General features: G+C 51.6%; 3 protein-coding genes and 1 long non-coding RNA gene across 6 annotated transcripts; 2 read left to right on the top strand and 2 right to left on the bottom strand.

The window, feature by feature from the left end:
- Window positions 1–667: 667 nt before the first annotated feature.
- Window positions 668–2,087, bottom strand: VMO1 (vitelline membrane outer layer 1 homolog). The gene is made up of 3 exons (XM_055307188.1): window positions 1,893–2,087; window positions 1,644–1,759; window positions 668–1,342 (listed from the first exon to the last, which is right to left on the bottom strand). The coding sequence occupies exons 1-3, from the start codon at window positions 2,082–2,084 to the stop codon at window positions 1,045–1,047; spliced, it is 606 nt and encodes a 201-aa protein (XP_055163163.1). The 5' UTR covers window positions 2,085–2,087; the 3' UTR covers window positions 668–1,044.
- Window positions 2,088–3,789: 1,702 nt separating this feature from the next.
- On the top strand, window positions 3,790–7,029 carry GLTPD2 (glycolipid transfer protein domain containing 2). Of its 2 annotated transcripts, XM_055307187.1 has the most exons (4): window positions 3,790–3,926; window positions 4,026–4,090; window positions 4,322–4,488; window positions 4,583–7,029. In XM_055307187.1, the coding sequence occupies exons 1-4, from the start codon at window positions 3,803–3,805 to the stop codon at window positions 5,118–5,120; spliced, it is 894 nt and encodes a 297-aa protein (XP_055163162.1). In that variant the 5' UTR covers window positions 3,790–3,802; the 3' UTR covers window positions 5,121–7,029. The 2 variants fall into 2 exon arrangements, with proteins under 2 accessions (XP_055163162.1, XP_055163160.1); XM_055307185.1 differs by having other exon boundaries at window positions 3,803–4,090.
- Window positions 7,030–9,409: 2,380 nt separating this feature from the next.
- PSMB6 (proteasome 20S subunit beta 6) lies at window positions 9,410–11,860 on the top strand. The gene is made up of 6 exons (XM_055306165.1): window positions 9,410–9,560; window positions 9,966–10,033; window positions 10,373–10,504; window positions 10,620–10,749; window positions 11,373–11,517; window positions 11,643–11,860. Exons 1-6 carry the CDS (start codon window positions 9,459–9,461, stop codon window positions 11,783–11,785), a joined length of 720 nt encoding a protein of 239 aa, XP_055162140.1. The 5' UTR covers window positions 9,410–9,458; the 3' UTR covers window positions 11,786–11,860.
- Window positions 11,861–18,764: 6,904 nt separating this feature from the next.
- LOC129497556 (uncharacterized) lies at window positions 18,765–20,259 on the bottom strand. 2 transcript variants are annotated; one of them, XR_008661962.1, is made up of 3 exons: window positions 19,893–20,259; window positions 19,583–19,707; window positions 18,765–19,137 (listed from the first exon to the last, which is right to left on the bottom strand). It is a non-coding gene; the product is annotated as an uncharacterized LOC129497556 (long non-coding RNA). The 2 variants fall into 2 exon arrangements; XR_008661961.1 differs by having other exon boundaries at window positions 19,882–20,259.
- Between the last annotated feature and the right edge of the window lie 41 nt (window positions 20,260–20,300).

A 20,300-nucleotide genomic window follows, 5' to 3' on the forward strand; every position in this document is an offset into this window, starting at 1 on the left:
GGCAGAAATCCGTACATGGAAAAGCCACTTTCATTTTTTTAAAAAATACTTTTTATTTATTAATTTGAAACAGAGATAGAGAGAAAGAGCAGGAGCAGGGAGAGAGGGAGAAGCAGGCTCCTCACTAAGCCAGGAGCCTGTTGTGGGGCTTGATCCCAGGACCCAGAGATGTAACCTGAGCTGAAGGCAGATGTGTAACCATGGGAGCCCCCCAGCTGCCCCAGAAGAGCCATTCTTTAACTTTTGTAGGAAAGAAAAGGAAACGGTGAAAAAGACAAATTAGTCTAAACTCTAGAAAATGAAAGCTTAGGGTATTCTAATGTTGCTGGCTCCTAATTTGGTAGACATTTCTCAACCTGAGGTCACTGGTGGTTCAGAAAGGAAAGGCCCTGAGCTCTTTTTTTTTTTTTTTTTTTTTTTTTTTTAATGATAGTCACAGAGAGAGAGAGAGGCAGAGACACAGGCAGAGGGAGAAGCAGGCTCCATGCACCGGGAGCCTGACGTGGGATTCGATCCTGGGTCTCCAGGATCGTGCCCTGGGCCAAAGGCAGGCGCCAAACCACTGCGCCACCCAGAGATCCCAGACCCTGAGCTCTTAACGAGGACAATATGTCTGCAGACACCACCGTCAGACGCAAAATTGTGTTCAAGGGCACTTTTTTTTTTTAAGATTTTTATTTATTAATGAGAGACCGAGAGAGGCAGAGACACAAGCAGAGGGAGAGGTAGGCTCCATGCAGGGAGCCCTAGGCGAACTCAATCCTGTGTCTCCAGGATCACACCCTGGGCAAAAGGCAGGCGCCAAAGTGCTGAGCCACCTAGGCTGCCCTCAAGGGCACTTTTCTGGGTGAAGAGTCCGTGACTTTCAGGGGCCTGCCTGGCCTCCTGAGCCCAAACCCAAATTAAGGCCTGACCCAATGTCGGGCTAAGAGGAAGACAAGGAGACGCAGCTTCCTACCCCTAAAACAAGCGAGACCACAGCAGAGACAGAGAAGCTGTAATAGCGAGCGAGCGCGGTGGGACTGGCGGGGGCGGGCGACCTCCTTAACTGCGGCAGCAGAAGAAGCGCACGTCATTGAGGGCGGTGTCATCCTGGAGGCCCATCGGTGGCTCCACCTTGGTCTGCAGACCGCACACGCCTTTGGCGCAGGGCTTACTCCATTTCCCAAAGTCACCCCAGGCCAGGCCAGGCCTCTCCAGCTCCGTGCTGTCGGAGCAGCGGAAGCGTACGTTGTTGGCAGCCGTGTTGTCCCCGAGGGTCTGGCGCGCCTCCACGCTCAGCGAGAAAGCCACCAGAAAGCCACCGCCAGGGCACCACAGGGGCTCACTCCATGAGCCCCACCTACAGGGCAAGGGGAGAAGCACAGCGTCTGAAGTCCCCTACCCCGCCCCTCCATCAGCACCTCCATCCCGACTCGCCCTGGGGGCTTCTCAGCGGGGGGCTGCACCACGGGGGGTAGGGGGGTGGGTTTCCTCACCTGACCTCCAGCAAGGTGCAGGGGAGAGGACTCCCACCCACTCCTCGGAGGTCTCAACTGCCCCGCAGCCCTGACCTTTTAGCCTGTTAGCTAGGAGGATGTGTGTGTAACAGAGAGGAAGGGGTTTATCCACATATTCTGGGGTCCTTGGCCCTGGCCCCACACCTTCCAGACTGGGACTCCACCACCTGCGTGTTGCGCTCTGCGTTCCCCCGTGAGCAGTGCAGTCGGATCCCGTTCAAAGCCGTGTCATCTCTGGAAATGCCTTGGGGGGGCTCTTCCTGGGCAAAGCAGGGAGGGGGGGAAACGGAGGGGTAAGGACCCGTGAAAAGATTGCCATCCTCTGTTCTTGTGCACGCGTGCACAGGGTCCTGCGTCTCCTCCCCACTCCAAGACCTAGGCCTGAGCCCCTACCTTGAGTGAGAACCCGCTGGCGAAGAATCCATCAGGACACATCTCCGGCCAGGCCCAGTCGCCCCAAGGTCCCCCATTGGTCACCTCGATGACCGACGTGTAGTCGCTCAGGTGGTCAGCTTGTGCATGTCCGCAGCAGGTGCCCCACAGCAGCACAAGCAACAGCAGCTTGGCTGCGGCCCCCCTCTCCATCCTGTGGTCTCGGTGAGCTCAGCTCCTTGTGTGCATTTATAGCACCACTGTCCGAAGACTCTGATTACGGAAGGGCCTCCTGGATTAAGTGACACCCGAAACTAATCCATTCCAGGAACCCTGCAGACTCCCACTTTCTATTCCGCAGATGATGGGACTGGGGCTTAGAAATGGCAAGCGACTTGCCTGTGGTTGAGGTAAACAAGCCTGGAACCGCTCCCACACTAGGAAGCGGGAGCTAAAGTCCAGGGAGAGAAATGATGGACAGGTTTGGTCAGAAGCAACCTCAAGGACTCCAGAATTTGAAAGAGCGTTAGAGGGAGAGATGGGACAAGAATCCAGGAACTGGGGGAGGTAGAAAACATCTTCTTAGTAATTGGGGCCCTGACTCCCAGAGAATCCAGGGCACCCCTTCCCCCAAAAAGAAAATACACACAGAAACAATTCTAGGAAGTTTACAGGGAGGGGATGGAGAACGCCTAAGAGCAAAAGATGCTGTTTCTTCCATCACTTCCATGTTCTCTCCCTGAATGTTTTCCTAGCTATGACCACCAGGTGGAATCCTAATTTGGGAAGGAAAAAAAAAAGACCTGAATTTGTCAAGGGGTGAACCCGATTTGCCTGCTCTTCACACTCTCCTATCTTCATGGGAGCCCACATCAACGTGGGGGAAACAGATGATACATTTTCCAATGGACCTTGAGCTCTGTGAGGGCTCTTTTGTCTTCTTGAGAACTAGTACAGGGCATGGATGCAAAAATAGTTCATAAGGTTTGGTTTGAAGAATAATGTGGGTGGCATGCTTGCCCAGAATATGCAACTCTTTATCTGGGGGTCATGAGTTCAAGCCCCACATCAGGCAAAGAGATTCTTTAAAACACACACACACACACACACACACACACGAGATGAATAACTGAAGAACCAGAAGCAATCTGGAGTTTAAAAAAAAAAATGAAGCCACAAAAAATATAAACATTCAAAGCCTAAAGTAGGGATGCCTGGGTGACTCGGGGGTTGGGCACATCTGCTTTCAGCTCAGGGCGTGATCCTGGAGTACCCGGATGGAGTCCTGCTTCTCCCTCTGCCTATGTCTCTGCCTCTCTCTGAGTCTCTCATGAATAAAAACAAATAAATAAAGCCTAAAGTCTAAAGCATCCAGATGGAGATAGGTCTCTTGAACACGGAAGAGTGAATTTAGAAGTGGGCGCTCCCTGGAATCCCAGGTGCCCTATGTTTGAACCTAACACGTTAAGATTTATGGAGCAATTGTGGTAAACTTTTGCATTTACAGTGTTGGCACATACGTTATCATTTAATCCTCAGATGAGATCGACAAAGTACCTATTATTGTCCTCAGTTTACAGTGGCCAGAATTCAAGCCCAGAATTAATGTCGAGCCCCCACCATTGCTCAGTGGGGAAACTGGTTCTCGGGGCCTCTCTTCCTTCTTCCTACAACCTGGCCCTACACGGAAGGCAAACGCAGAGATGTGTGGTTGGTGCTGAATCCCCACCCAATCCTCTCCATTCCGTGAATCCCCCCAAATCCTCTCCATCCGGTCCTTCATCGCTGGGATGCTGCCCTCTGGGGCAAAGGGCGCCAGGGAAGGGGACTTGGTAGGTTAATTATTAATTAACCCTTAGCACCTCAGCGTACCTCGGGCTTCTCCCGAGGAGACGGAGGGACAAGGGCTGGCTGGGGGCCGGTGAGGGGCGATGGCGCCAGCAGCAGGCACTGGGGTCGCGCTGCTGCCGCTTGTCTCGCGGTGCTGGTTCCGCCACGCGATTCCCCTCGCGGTCCTCCTGCTGCTGCTGCTCTATGTCTGTGCCTGGAGCGTGCGTGAGTGTCCCCTGCCCTCGGCTGCCCTGGGAGGAACCGGGAAGCTCCGCGCGGGCGCCCCGAGCCCCCTCCTCACTGCTCGGCCTCGGCCCTCCCCAGAGGTCCTCCCGGGCTGCAGATCCGGGGCACAGTCGTGTGTTCCCCAGGGCCCACCGCCGGCCCAGGTATGCTGGGGACGGGGGTGGGACCCGGATCGCGGGGAGCCCGGCCAGGTCTAGGATCCAGGGAGGGGGGCTGTCCTGCTCCCGGTGTCCCCTTTCCCGTCAGCAGCAGGAGAGACACCAGGCCGACTTTAGGAGTCACGTCTGCAGGGCGCGCCCGGGCTGCTCCGCGCAGGAGGCCCCGCAGGCCAGGGGTTCTGCTCCCGCCCCCTCCCACCCGTGTCTGCCCCCAAGGTCCCGCGGCAATCGGGCCCCCCGGAGGCCCCCGAGTGGGAAGAGCCTCAGTGCGCGGGCCCCCAGGGAGCGCTGGGCCGCGTGGTAGGGCCGTTCCGAGCCAGCCTGCACCCCGAAGGCGATGTGGCGTTGCCGCAGTACCTCGCGGGATGGAGGGCGCTAGTTAGGTGAGTGGCCTTGGGTCCTCCACCCCGGGGCCCGCCTCCCGGGGCCTCCCCCGCCCGCTCTCCGACCACGCTCTGCCTGCCCCCGAACACACAGGTTCCTAACTCCCCTCGGCTCCATCTTCGCCTTCGCCACGAGCGAGGCCTCTGCCAAAGTGATGGCCCTCGAGGCGCGGGTGCACGGCCCGGAGGCGGCGCACTACTCGTCGCTGGCGGCCATGGCGGCCTGGGAGCGGCGGGCTGGCCTGCTGGAGCGGCACGGGGTCGCCCCTCGAGACCCCGCCGGCTCCTCGGGCTCACGCACACTGCTCCTGCTGCACCGAGCGCTGCGCTGGTCCCAACTCTGCCTCCACCGGGTGGCCACCGGGACGCGGGGCGGGCCGGACGCCGGCGCGCAATGCAGCGACGCGTACCGCACGGCGCTGGCCCCGCACCACCCCTGGCTGACCCGTCAGGCCGTCCGCCTCGCCTTCCTCGCCTTCCCGGGCCGCGGCCACTGGCTAGAGCTGGCGTGCCCGGGCGCCGGGGAGGCGGAGGCGCGGGCCGCGCTGGCCCGGGCGGCGGGCACCCTGGGGGACGTCTACAACCGCACGCAAGGCTTGCTGGCCAAACTCGACCTGCTGCAGCTGGCCTGAGGCCCCCGGAGCCCCAAGTGCCGCGCGTCCAGCCCGCCACTGCCCGGGAGGCGGGCCAGGGGCGGGGCCGCCGAAGCCACGCCTCCCTGTGACGCCACCGCCTGGAGGGCCCGCCCCTCCCGCTCTGCGCAGGCGTGGGGCCCGGGGAGGTGCCGCGCGGAATAAAGAGCGTTAGTAGCGAGCGGTGGTGGATTTAGGGCGTCTTGTGTGATGACTGCAGGCGCTTAAGGGAAATAGAAAACAATGAATGTGGGAAGATGTGTCATCCCTGTTCCCGGCAGCCGAGCGACTCACGCCACCCCCCCCCCCCCGCCCCGGGGCCGCTCCCAGCCACTCCCAAGGCTACCGCTCCCCACTGCGTGCCAAGTCTCCGGCCCAGACCTGCGCCCTGAGCCCCCGGCCGCGTCCAGCCGGCTCCTTCCTGGACGCCTCCATAGACGCCGCAGGTGCGGCACGTCCAAGCCCTGCACCTCTGCGTGTGTCCCCCGTCCCTGCCCATCACTAGCACCCTCCCCTGTCTGCTACCCAAGCCTAACACACCTGTGCGTCAGGCCTCACACCGGAGCAGGCAGAGCAAGTGCTCAGCTCATAACGTGTGTTCACGAAAACACGTCCTTGGGCACGCCCACGAGAGTGAGCATGAAAGCAGATGGCCGTGTCACACGATGAGAGCTCTCAAGTTGGGAGTCCAGCCCACTTTCCCCTGCACCCCAGAATCCTATACATGCACCTCCTGATTAGATACCTTCGCCTGGATTTCTGCTAGACATAACAAGCCTAACATGTCCAAGACTGAGCTGCGCATACCCTTTCCTCCCCACCCCCACTCCCCAAATACTTCCTTCGGGGAGTCTTTGCCAACTCAGTAAATGACGATTCATTCCATTCTTCGAGGTCCTTAAGCCAAAAACTTTGTAGTCATTCTGACTTCTGTTTCTCTTGCATCACACCCTCATCTAATCTGTCAGAATCCCACCATTTCCCACGATCTCCGCTGCCATCACCCTTGCCAAGCCAACTTTATTGCCTGGATTATTACAGTAGTCTCCTAATGGACTCTCTGCCCCACACTTGATTCCCCTATTGCGTATTTTCAAAATAACAGCCAAAGTAATCTTAAAATATAGATCCTATCACATCACTTCCCAGCTCAAAACCTTCCAGTGGCTTCCTATTGCACTGAGATGAAAAAAAAAATTTTTTTTAATTTAAGCAGGAAATTTTCTGGCTCATATTTTCAATTGAGAATGATGAAAAGCTTCATAAAAGTCCTGCATGATCTGACTCTGTACGAGCTGAGTTGAACTCTTCCGAATTTCCTTCAATTTCTCAGGCAAGATCCTGCCTCAAGATCTTTGTACTTGCTCTTCCCTCTGTCTAGAATGCTTTTCCCCCAAATAGAGAAATTACTTCTCTCCTTATATCCTTCTGGATTTTACTCAAGTGACTCCTCAGGGAGACCTTCCCTTGTTATTCTTTCTAAAATTTCCACACACACACACACACACACACACACACACACACACACACACACTTCCTGTTTCCCTTCTCTACTTTTTTTTTATTAATATGAGTCACTATGTAATAACATGCTGTATATTGTACTTCTTTGTTTTGTCTCCATTAAGAAATGTAAGCTGCATGGAGCTGAGAACTTCTGTCCATTTTGTTCCTCCATTGCTTCAAACAGTGCCTGCCACCTAGTAGACATTCAATAGCTTTTTGTTAAATGAATCTATGAACATTCAAAATGGTTCTGATGGCTGGAGCCAAGAGTCAAAAAGAAAAAAGGAGATTGCACAATGATGCAAATGTACTTAATGCTGCTGAATCAGACTTCAGAAATGGTTAAGATGCAAAATGGTATATGTTATTTATATTTTACTACAATAAAAAATTTAAAAGTAAAGAGGAAATGTGATTCTGGACAGTTGGTCAGGAGCCATTTCAACGAGGGTGTTATGTGGTATTAGAAGACTATTGTAGATTCATGGGAAGACCGCTTAACACAAGAACAGCAAAATACACATTCTTCTCAAGTGCACATGATATCCTCCAAGAGTGACCATATGTCAGGCCTCAAGAAAGTCTCAATTTTAAAAGATTAGGGAGGCCTCAGTGATTCACTCAGTTAAGCATCCGACTCGATTTCAGCTCAGGGTTCTGAGATCAAGCTGTGTGTTTGCCTCTGCACTCAGTGGGGAGTTTATTTGCGATCCTCTCTCTCTCTCTTTTCACAATTTTTAATAAAGATTTTATTTGTTTGACACAGAGAGAGAGCACATCCAGAGGGAAGGGGCAGAGGCAGAGGAAGAAGCAGGCTCCACACTGAGCAGGGAGCCCGATGCAGGGCTCAATCCTAGGACCCTGAGATTATGACCTGAGCGGAAGGCAGACACCTCACCCAGGCACCCTCAAAAAAATAAATCTTTTTAAAAAATGAATTTTAGGGATCCCTGGGTGGCGCAGCGGTTTGGCGCCTGCCTTTGGCTCAGGGCGCGATCCTGGAGACCCGGGATCGAATCCCATATCGGGCTCCCGGTGCATGGAGCCTGCTTCTCCCTCTGCCTGTGTCTCTGCCTCTCTCTCTCTCTCTCTCTGTGACTATCATAAATAAATAAATTAAAAAAAATAAAAATAAAAAATGAATTTTAAAAGATTGAAGTCACAATAACTGAAATGAAACGAAAGTAGAAATCAGTAACAGGAAGGGATTTGAGAAATTCACATATAATGTGGAAAAGAAACAACATACTCCTGATCTTTTCAAAGAACCAACTTCAACTTCTGTTTTATTTTATTTAAAAAAATGTTATTTACTTATTCATGAGGGACACAGAGACAGAGAGAGAGGCAGAGACACAGGCAGAGGGAGAAGCAGGCTTCATGCAGGGAGCATGACATGGGACTCGACCCCAGGTCTCCAGGATCACACTCTAGGCTGAAGGCTGCACTAAACCACTGAGCCACTGGGGCCGCCCCCAACTTCTGTTTTAATTGGTTCCATTGTTTGTCTGCCTTCTATTTCATCTATTTCCACTCTGATCTTTATTATTTCTTTCCTCCTGCTTTTCTTTAAAGTTTTAGTTTGTTCTTTTTATAGTATCTTAAGGATTTTAAAATAGGCCTTCAGAGCGACAAGTTTCCATCTGAGTACTGCTTATGCTGCACCTCTAAGTCTTGATATGTTTTATTTTCATGATCACTCATCTTAAAATATTTGCCTTGTGATTTCTCCTTTGACCCACTGGTTGTTCAGGGGTATGAGGAAGTGAAAAGACAATCTATAGATGGGAGAAAATATTTGCAGATCCTGCCTGATAAAGGCTTTGTATCTACAATATAAAAAAGAACACTTATGATTGAACAATAAAAAGATAACCCAATTTTGGGGTGCCTGGCTGGCTCAGTCGCTGGAGCATGCGATGCTTGATCTCCAGGTCGAGAGTCAGAGCCCCGCCTTGAGTGTAGAGATTACTTTAAAATAAAATAATATAGGGCACCTGGGCGGCTCAGTGGTTGGGTGTCTTTGACTTAGGTCATGATCTTGGGGTCCTGGGATGAATCCCGCATCTGGCTCCCTGCAGGAGCCTGCTTCTCCGCCTGCCTATGTCTCTGCCTGTCTCTGTGTGTCTCTCATCAATAAATAAAATCTAAAATAAATAAAATAAAATAAGCTAAGGATTTGAATAGATATTTCTCCAAAGAAGATATACGAATAGTCAATTAGCATATGAAAATATGCTCAACCTCACTAATCATTAAGGAAACGGGTGGGGAAGCTATCCAAGATGGCATTTCACGCCCACAAGGATGGCTAAAATTAATTCACAGTGACCATGAGAGATGTGGAGAAATGGGAATGCTCATGCACGCACACTGGGTTGGCGGGCCATCCCACGGGGCAGTTGCTATGCAAAAAAAAATACAAAGTATAGATGCAAAGTATAGAGTCCCTACACGACCCAGCAGTTGTACTCCTCGCTTACAGAGCTAGGTATACACCTAAGAGAAAGCAGAGGTGCGCAGTCATTGGCATTCAGAGACGCTCAGGGCGTCCCCAGACTCTGAACTACAACTCCCATCAGGTTACGTAAACCCCGCGATGCTCTATGGGAAGCGTAGGCCGCGCACACGGTCCCGGGAACTTTTCGGGTTTGTAGGCTGTCCACAATGCCATCAAGCGCTCACTGTCGCAAAAGAACCTCACCAGTACGATACTTTTTCCTCCCGCCGTCAAGCGTGACTTAGCTGCGTCCACAGACTGCTTCCCCGCGGGACTGAACAGTGACAGGGCCCTTTACGACAGTTGCTTTGTGGCACTGCCGGGAGAGGAAGATGGCGGCCACCTTGCTAACTGCTCGAGGAGCGGGGTCCGCGCCGGCCTGGGGTGCCGAGGCCATCACCCCGGACTGGGAGACTCGGGAAGTCTCCACAGGGGTGAGGAGGCACTCGGGGTCCAGGAGATGCGCGCAAGGCGTGAGGCGAGGGAAGGCGGAGGCCTGAGAGGGTTGGAGAGCTGGAGGGCGGGGGCGGGGGAGAAGGTCTGATGTGCGGGAGCAGGGACGACGTATCCTGTGGATGCCGGAGACGAGTGTGGTACCTTAGGGGCGGGAGGTGGGAGGGAGGCGGGAGCGCGGAATCCTGGGCCTTGCGGGACGAGGGTTTAAGGCCGGGAGGGGCCCCTGGGGATTTGAGGATGGGCGTTGTGGTATTCTTGGGGTTTTGGGGGTCCCCCAGGAGATTGGATAGCGTGCGCCGGAGGCTGCATTGAGGGGTCATTGGAGGGGTGTGTGCTGGAGAATGGGAAGGGGCCCACCGTCACCCCTTTCTTCTTTCTCCCAGACCACCATCATGGCCGTGCAATTTGAAGGGGGCGTGGTTCTGGGAGCCGACTCCAGAACGACCACTGGGTGAGCTCTGGACGCAAATCGGCAGGTCACCCCGTCTTTCCCTTCCTTCTTCGCCTAGCAGTCCATCCTTACCCTGCACAGCCCCCTGTGGGAAGGGAGGGTTCTCCCCTCCTTGGACTTGTGGATGTATTCCAGCTCCTACTACTTTTTCAGGCCCCCACTCACCCTCTGGTGAAACTTTTGTAAAAGTCTGCCGTCTGCCGTCCATCTGGCTTCAATTTGGCTGGAAGCTAATGGCAAATGCTGGAATTTCGACTCCAGAGCTCCTGGAGTAGGTAGAAGCTGGATGGAGGTGGGAGACAAGGGGGATCGCTTCCTCACTGTCCTGCCATCCTGCAGGTCCTACATTGCCAATCGAGTGACAGACAAGCTGACCCCTATTCATGACCGGATTTTCTGCTGCCGCTCAGGCTCAGCAGCTGACACCCAGGCCGTAGCTGATGCGGTCACTTATCAGCTTGGTTTCCACAGGTACTTGTGGGCAGGGGAGGAGCCAGTATGTGCCGAGAGTGGGGACCTGAGGGGCTGAATGGTCTGACTCCCAGGTCCTGATGCTGCCTTCTGTGTCACTATCCTCACCCCCTAGCATTGAGCTAAATGAGCCTCCGCTGGTACACACAGCAGCCAGCCTCTTTAAGGAGATGTGTTACCGATACCGGGAGGACCTGATGGCAGGAATCATCATTGCAGGCTGGGACCCCCAAGAGGGAGGGCAGGTAAGAAACCCTACCCCCACCAGAGCACTGGACCCATGCCTTTGATCCTTTCCCCACTCCAGTCATTTCCGTTTTATTTTTTCTTTCTTTCTTTTTTTTTTATAAGACTTTATTTATTTATTTATTCATGAAAGACACAGAGAGGGAGAGGCAGAGGCACAGGCAGAGGGAGAAGCAGGCTCCATGCGTCCCCCAATGCAGGACGCAATCCCGAGTCCCCAGGATCATGCCCTGAAGGCAGCGCTAAACTACTGAGCCACCCGGGCTGCCCCATTTAGGTTTTCTTCCCAGTCTCTACCTCATTTACTCTTAACTGCCCCCCCAGGGATCCCTGGGTGGCGCAGCGGTTTGGCGCCTGCCTTTGGCCCAGGGTGCAATCCTGGAGACCCGGGATCGAATCCCACGTCGGGCTCCCGGTGCATGGAGCCTGCTTCTCCCTCTGCCTATGTCTCTGCCTCTCTCTCTCTCTCTCTCTCTGTGTGTAACTATCATAAATAAATAAAAAACAAATAAATAAATTAAAAAAAAAAACTGCCCCCCCAGACCAATCCCACATGGACTACTGTATGTACATGTGTTGCAGAGGGTACAACTGGTGACTCTGTCCTCCTTCCATCCGGCAGGTGTACTCGGTGCCCATGGGGGGTATGATGGTAAGGCAGTCCTTTGCCATTGGGGGCTCTGGGAGCTCCTACATATATGGCTATGTCGATGCTACCTACCGGGAAGGCATGACCAAGGAGGAGTGTCTGCAGTTCACTGCTAATGGTGAGAACTTGGGATTTTGGACCTGTGAACTCCAACCCTCATGTCCAAACCAGGCTAATATTCCTCATTCCTTATAGCGATGCCAGCGTCTGAGTCTGACTGTAGATTTCTTCTTTTGTTCACAGCGCTCGCTTTGGCCATGGAACGGGACGGCTCCAGTGGAGGGGTGATCCGCCTGGCGGCCATTGCAGAATCAGGGGTAGAGCGGCAGGTACTTTTGGGAGACCAGATTCCCAAATTCACCATCGCCACTTTGCCACCTCCCTGATTCCTGGAATCCTAGGCTACAGTAAGAGATACCCCATAGTGACGTAAAATTCAATAAACAGTTTGTCTAAAAGAATTTGCTTTGAGGATCTTTTCTTCACCTCAAGCCTGCACTTGTTTGGCCCACACTGGTGTATATGAACCTCTGCTCTGAGCTGGGAGGCAGTTGGAGACAAGCCTTTGCAAGAGTGATTTTCCAGCCTCCTTTTCCAGACCACCTTTCTCCCCACTCGCTTTTCTTCACCATAGCCAGGTCCTTAGGATACCAAGGTGTGGTTGAAATAAGAGCTCCCATCCCCTTCCCTGCTCCATCCCAGGGGTGATCTCAGAATCCTGACCGAGACCGAGGGCACTTCCCCTAGGCCTGCCTCCTGCTTGTCATCATGGGTGGCTCCTGACCCCAAGGCCAGAGGACACCAGATGTCCAGCACAGGTTCACAGTCCCCTCTGCCCACACTTACTCTCTGTCACCTCATCTTGTCAGGAGCAGCAGTGTGACTATGTTGGCTTTGAGGGGAAAGGTGGACTTTGTTTGCAAATAGAGTCCAAGGTGAATGTCAGGTGGGGAGGGGGCCCTGAAAGCTGTCATTCCCTTGGCAATGTGATGGTGAACCAGTCTTCAGCCCCTACGACGGGGGCTGCGAGTAGACTCTGGCCCCCCAAGGCTGTCTGCATTCAAGCCGGGGACCTAGAGGAGCTAGGAGCTAGCAGTGTTCATTCACGGTGCTCGGTGTTCTCGGTCTCCCCTGTTTTTCCTCCACTCCATGGATAAGGGAACTGTACAACCACATTTGAAAACTTTGTTCTAGGGATCCCTGGGTGGCGCAGCGGTTTGGCGCCTGCCTTTGCCCAGGGCGCGATCCTGGAGACCCGGGATCGAGTCCCATATCGGGCTCCCGGTGCATGGAATCTGCTTCTCCCTCTGCCTATGTCTCTGCCTCTCTCTCTCTCTCTCTCTCTCTCTCTCTCTCTCCCTCTCTCTCTCTCTCTCTCTGTGACTATCATAAATAAATAAATTAAAAAAAAAAAAAAAAGAAAACTGTTCTAGAATGTGATCCAGCTCTGGAGGATTTTCAAGGTTACAAGAGAAGCTTCCTGAGGAGGTGAGGGGTTCTGGATTAAGCGAAAAAAAAAATAGAGGGTGTCTGATCCCAAACATGTACCTCAACCTTAACTGTATAACCGTAGAGAGGGGCACCGGGGTGGCTCAGTCAGTTAAGTGTCTTCTGGATTGAGGCTCGGGTTATGATCTCAGAGTCATGGGATCAAGCCCCACATCAGGCTCCCTTCTGAACGGGGTGGGGGTGGGGTGTCGACTTCTCTCTCCCTCTTGCCACCAATCCCCCCCCGCCACATGCCCATGCTTGCTCCCTTGTTCTCTTTCCCTCTCTCAAAAATAAATAGATCTCTTAAATAAATAAGTAAATAACCCATAGAGAGAAGAGAAAACCTTTGATTTTTCTGTAAAACCTGTTCACCCAGCTGTCCCTCAAGGTAGGTATCTTTGATTCTTCCCCCCCCACCCCCAGCTCTGCGTTGAGCCCAACAGTTGGTCCCTCAAACTCTACCCACTTCTCGCCTTCTGCACGTCATTCTTCCATAAGTGATGCTACATAATTTCAGGTGTGCAACATAGTGATCCTAAACTGCGTTACTGTGCTCACTCCACACCCCTGTCTTGACCCAAGCCGCCATCAGGGCTTGCCTGCAGGATGGCAACAGCCCCCTCCATGACCTTGCCGCTCCTGCATCTGCCCTTCAGCAACCTTTTCACATAGAACTACCGGAGGGATCTTTAGATGTAAGTCAGAACCTGTCGCCCCCTGCTTGATCTTCCTCGGTGTCTTCCCATCCCATCTGGGATCTAGGATCATATTTTAGGTCCTTACCATGGCCCTGCTGATCCAGCAGTTTCCCCCAGTGTTGACGCTCTGGTCACTGTCTTTTTTTCCTCTTCCCTAGGACCTCAGGGGTTTTGCACTTACATTTCCTGTTTTTCCTGCCCAGGACTCTTCCGTGATTTTATTTTATTTTCTTAAAGATTTTATTTACTTATCTGTTCATGAGAGACACACAGAGAAAGGCAAGAGGGAGAAGCAGGCTCCCTGTGGGAAGCCCGATGTGGGACTTGATCCTAGGACCACTGAGCCACCCAGGTGTCCTGATTTTTTTTTTAATAAACTTTTTTTTTTTATGTTCATCTCTCCACTCACAACTTGAACTCACAACTCGAGATCAAGAGTCACATGCTCCACCGACGGAGCCCGCCAGGCACCCCATAAAATAAACTTTAAGAGCAGTTTTAGGTTGACAGCAAAACCGAGCAGAGGTTACCCGCCCGCCGAAGCCTGCCTTCACGCTCAGCTAGCTATCCCCCAACCCCCCCCCCCCGCCACCTGTCACTGTCACTATCGCTGTTGCCATCCTGAACCACCGCATTGCAGCCATTACAGCAAATCCGCACGACGCAGGGCTTCCCAATTTTCAGGGGCTCCTTACCATTCAGGTCTCAGCTCAAATGACCCCCTTATCAGAAAGTTCCTTCTCGACTACCTGGGGTTCAGAAGCATCCCCTCCTCCTGCCCTCCCAGCACCGTGTAATTTGCTTCCTAGCATTTACTGTTCTCTCTCCCGGCTCGTGTGTTTATTTACTGTCTGAGAAGAGGAGGCTCCCTGCCTAGTCCACTGAGGCAGCTTCATTGCCTGCGGGGCTCCAGCCTTTCCGCACTGCTCACCACTTTTAACCCTGGGCTCAATTTTGGCACACCCGTTTCAGCCAGCTCCACCTGGGCCCCGTGTTACATGAGCTGCGTCATGTTTACTCCCCACTGCATCCCCTCCCGTGGGTGCCGCACCCCCAGCTCAGCACTGCGACCCAGCCCCAGGGCCTCAGGCTGCAGCCACTCCCCACACCCTAGTACGCTCACGTGCACACAATACTTGGTAACTCTGGGTACATTTAATGACAATGTCACGGGGAACCTGGGGCCACACGGATCATGGAGAAGCCTGGGGAGGCAGGGTTGCAAGGTGCCTGCTTGTCCCCATCAGATGGTAGAGTCGTTGGCAGATGCTAGGTCATGCAGCTGGTGGCGGAAGGAGAGTCGGGCTTTCCTGGTGAAGTAGGCGCCAGACCCTAAGGATGGAGTCCCTCCCTTGGCCACAGTGGGGGCAGGAGCCGGGCTGGGATTTGGGTCTGGAGGGACAGCGGGATCCAGGCCTGAAAGGGAGATTGGAAGGGGAAGAAGGGTGTCGTGGGTCAGTGTCCTTCCTTCCGCAGTGAGGAGGGAAGAGGCCAGGTGGTCCTGGGGCAAGGAGTGGGGATGTTGAGACAGCAGGGCTGCTTTCACCGGCCTCTGACCTATGTACTCACGCCGAAGGGCCCCCGATGCGCTGCTGTCACTGTCTTGAAGGTGTTAATATATATATATTTTTTAACCAGGGGCTTCACCTCCTCATTTTGCGCTGGGCCCTGCAGGGTATTTAGGCAGTCCCATGGGAAAGTCCACCTCCCCCCAGGGAAACAAATGATCCTTTTCCCTTCACTAGTTTAAACATTTACCTTTCTCCCCAGACAGAGAGAGCCCCCGTTCTCCCCAGTCCCCCCCATACCTGCTCTTCTTTGAGTCCCCTGCTGTCTCCGGCACCCACACCATGGGAAGCACCATGCCCACTTGAGACCCATCTCAACAGTGGAGGAGACCCGGGATGTTGGCAATGGCCAGGAGGGCCCCAGGGGGAGGGGTGTGGTTTCCAAGCCCCCCCCCGCCCCCCCCGCACTGTGGGCCAAACTACCACTTAGCCTCAGACCGCCTGGTGATTATAGGCGCCAGGGGGTAGAAGGAGGAGGAGAGGGAGGACAGAAGAGGTGGACAGACACCCCGTTCAAACACCTATCCTTTTGTGCCCCCTTCATTTGCGGGCACTCTCTGATCTCCAGGGAGAAGCAGGAGGACGCCGGAAGGGGGATGGAAGCGACAGATGGACGGACAGACACACAGATGCAGAGGAAATCCACTGTAGCCATGTCTGATGACTCGGTGCCCACCTGGACGCTGCCTGGGAGTCATCTGTGTTCTCGAATGAGAATTCAGAATGCCCAAGTTGTAAAAAAAATAAAATAAAAAATTTAAAGATTGTATTTATTTATTCATGAGAGAAGCAGAGACTCAAGCAGAGGGAGAAGCAGGGTCCCTGGGGGGAGCCCGATACAGGACTTGGTCTCAGGACCCCAGGATCACCCCTGAGCGGAAGGGAGACGCTCAACTGCTGAGCACCCCAGGTGTCCATTTCTTATTTCTAAAACAATTTGAAGTGAAAATTTCCACGCAGTTGAATACACACTCATCTATGTACAGTTCTCTGAGTCCCAGGGCATAACTGCCCCAATCAAGATACTAGTCTTGTCACCAATGTCCCTCGTGTGTCTCACTATCAACCTCCTCCCCACCTCCTGCCACAAGCACCTACTGATCCCAGTTCGATCAGTGTAGATTGGTTTTGCCCATTACAGAACTTTATATAGATGATTCATATTGTATTATGTTTTTTTGTCTGGCTTCCTTCAGCATAACGGCCTGGAAGTTCACCCAAATTGGAAGTATTTGCAGTTTACTTGTGTTTCTTGTAATATTAGTTTTATTGATATAATGGCATGCCGTAAAATTCATCCATTTAAGGTATAGGAGTCAGTGGTTTTTACTGGATTCACGGCTGTGCAAACATCACAACTAATTGTGTGACATTTTCATCACCTTCGAGAGAAACCCTATGCCCACTGCGAGTCACTCCCCTGTTCTTTCTCCCCAGCGGGTGGCAAACTCTAAAATACCTTCTGTCTCTACAGATTTCGTAGAAATGAAATCATACGGTATGTGGTCCTTTGTGTCTGACTCCTTTCACTTAGCATTGTGGTTTTTTTTTTTTTAAGATTTTATTTATTTATTAATGAGAGACACAGAGAGGCAGAGACACAAGCAGAGAGAGAAGCAGGCACCCTGTGGGAAGCCCAATGTGGGACTCGATCCCAGGACCCCGGGGTCACACCCTGAGCCCAAGGCAGATGCTCAACTGAGTATACCCCCTGTGCTGAACAGAGTTCAATCTCAGGGCTCTGAGATCATGATCTGAGCTGAAATCAAGAGTCAGACTTTCAACCGATTGAGCCACACGGATATGTATGTTCATTTTGTTTTTTAGATTCTGCATATAAGTGAAATCATATGATATTTGGCTTTCTGTCTTATTTCACTTAGCATCATAACCTCTAGATCCATCCACGTTGTTACAAGTGGCAAGATCTCATTCTTTTTCATGGTTAATATTCCGGTGTGCGTGTGTGTGTGTGTGTGTGTATTCCACATCTTCTTTATACATTCATCAATCCAAGGACTTTTAGGTTGTAAAAAATGCTGCTATAAACATGAGGGTGCATATCTCTTTTCAAATTAGTGTTCTTCTTTTTTTAAAAAATATTTTATTTATTTGACAGAAAGCATAAGCAGGGGGAATGGCACAGGGAGAGGGAGCAGCAGATTCTCTGCTGAGCAGAAAGCTCTATGCAGGGGTCCATGTGTGGCTGGATCACAGGACTCTGGGATCATGACCTGAGCCCAAGGCAGGTGCTTCACCGATGGAGACCTCCAGGCTCCCCTAGTGTTTTCATTTCTTTTTTTCTTTTTTTTAAATTTTATTTATTTATGATAGTCACACAGAGAGAGAGAGAGGCAGAGACACAGGCAGAGGGAGAAGCAGGCTCCATGCACCGGGAGCCCGACGTGGGACTCGATCCCAGGTCTCCAGGATCGCGCCCTGGGCCAAAGGCAGGCGCCAAACTGCTGCGCCACCCAGGGATCCCTGTTTTCATTTCTATGGATAAATACTCAGTAGTGAAATTACTGGATCATGTCATATGGTAGCTCTACTTTTAATTTTTTGAGGACCCTCTCCGTATTATTCCCCAGTAGCCGCAGCAATTTACATTCCCACCAACAGTGCATGCAGGTTCCTTTTACTCCACATCCTCACCAACACCTGTTATTTCTTATCTTTTTTATTTTAGCCATTCTGACAGGTGTGAGGTGGTATCTCATTGTGGTTTTGATCTGCATTTCCTGATGATGAGTGATGGCGAACATCTATCTTTCCATGTGTCTCTTGACTATTTGTATGTCTTCTTTGGGAAAATGTCTATTCAGGTCCTCTGCCCATGTTTAAATCAGATTATGTTTCTTGGTGTTGAGTTGTAAAAGTTGTTGGCCTGGCATGGAGGCCGACTTGGGGGTTGAACTGGAGACCCCGAGATCAAGACCTGAGCTGAAATCAAGACTCAGATGCTTAACGAACTGAGCCACCAGGCGCCTGTATAAGTTCTTTATATATTTTGGTTACTAACCCTTTATTGGATATGTCATTCACAAGTATCTTCTCTCCTGTTCAGTAGGTTGTCTTTCAGTTGTGTTGCTTGTTTCCTGTGCTTCTCATTTTGACAAAATCCCAATAGTGTATCTTTACTTTTGTTTCTCTTGCCTCAGGAGACATATCTAGAAGATATGCTACAGCTGATGTCAGAGAAATTACTGCCTGTGTTCTCTTAAGGGTTTTATGGTTTCAGGCCTCACATTTAGGCCCTTCATCCAGTTGAGTATATTTTTTGTGTATGGTGTGAGAAAGTGGTCCTGTTTTCCTAGCACCATTTATTGAAGAACTATCTTTTTCCCATCAGATATTCTTGCATCCTTTGTCACAGATTAATTCACCACATAGGTGTGGGTTTATTTCTGGGCTTTCTATTCTGTTCCATTGACCTCCATGTCTATTTTTTGTGCTAGTGCCATACTGTTTGGATTATATAGCACTCAATGCTTAACATCTGAGGAACTGTCTTCCAAGGTGGCTGTACCATTTTATACTTTATTTGCTTTCATAAATGAGTCATAGTATATTACCACAAATTAATCATAATTAAAAACTTCTTCTCTTTAAAAAGCACCATTATTTTATTTTTTTAAAGATTTTATCTATTTATTTGTGAGAGACAGAGAGAGGCAGAGACACAGGCAGAGGGAGAAGCAGGCTCCATGCAGGGAGCCTGATGTGGTACTCGATCCCGCAGCTCCAGGATCACACCCGGGGCCTCAGGCAGGCGCTAAACCCTGGAGCCACCCACAGATCCTCAGCACCATTATTTTAAACATAGAAGCCACATCCTGTGAAGAAGTGTTTACAACACCCATATCTGATAAAGGATATGAATAGAAAATATAGGGGTGCCTGGCTGGCTCAGTTGGTAGAGCCTTTGACTCTTGGTCTCAGGATCCTGAGTTCAAGGCCCATGTTGGACATGGAGCCCACCTAAAAAAATAAGAAAATAAAGAAAAAAATACAAAATGCGTAAAGAACTCATAATTCAATGATAAGACAACGTGGTTTTTAAAAATATTAGCCAAAAGACTGGAACAGACACTGGGCAAAAGAGGATACACGAATGGCCAATATGCACAGGAAACATGGTTAGCATCAACTGAGCATCCAAGGAATGCAGATAAAACCACAGTGATTTTCTACTTTACACTCAAACCCCAAATACACGTACTACACCACCCGGCAGCTCCACTCCTAGAAACGAAAACGCATAGTTACCCATTCACCCCCAAAGTTAGGAGTCTTCATGTTCTGTCTCCCTTTCTGATATTTCCCACACATTTCTTCTCCCTTCCCTTATATTCCCTTTCACTATTATTTATATTCCCCAAATGAATGAGAACATATAATGTTTGTCCTTCTCCGATTGACTTACTTCACTCAGCATAATACCCTCCAGTTCCATCCACGTCGAAGCAAATGGTGGGTATTTGTCGTTTCTAATGGCTGAGGAATATACTGGGAGGGGGGCACTTGACGGGATGAGCACTGGGTGTTATTCTGTATGTTGGCAAATTGAACACCAATAAAAAATAAATTTATTATTAAAAGAAAAGAAAAGAAAGAAAAGAAAAAAGAAAAGACAAGACAAGACAAGACAAGAAAAGAAAAGAAAAGAAAAGAAAAGAAAAGAAAAGAAAAGAAAAGAAAAGAAAAGAAAAAACGCATAGTTACCCAAGACGTACACAGGAATGTTAATGGGAGTTTTATCGAAACATCCGAGAAACAACCCGGATGTCCATCAAACCGGGAGACAAGGAGACCTGCATTCTTAAAAAGACGGTAGATCTTGTCTTTCAGGACCCGAGAGCCTCGGGTCTGCCCCCGGAGCGTCGGCCCGGGAGCCGGCGGGGCGGCGGTCTGGGCCCGGAGGCCCGCGCGGGGTCCGGCACCGGCCGAGGGCACAGGAGACGCACGCAGGCGGGCGCGCACCGCCGGACCCGGGGCTGCCAGCCCTCCCGCCCCGCGGCACCCCTGCTCTGTCACCCCCCGTGAACCCCCTTGTCCGCCCCAGGGGCTGGGCCGGGCCGGAGCGGGCGGCGGGGCGGCGGGGCGGCGGGGCCGACGGGGCGGGCGCGGAGGTGAGGCGGGCG

This window comes from Nyctereutes procyonoides, unplaced genomic scaffold (assembly GCF_905146905.1).
Source record: "Nyctereutes procyonoides isolate TBG_1078 unplaced genomic scaffold, NYPRO_anot_genome, whole genome shotgun sequence".
Classification (NCBI taxonomy): Eukaryota; Metazoa; Chordata; class Mammalia; order Carnivora; family Canidae; genus Nyctereutes; species Nyctereutes procyonoides.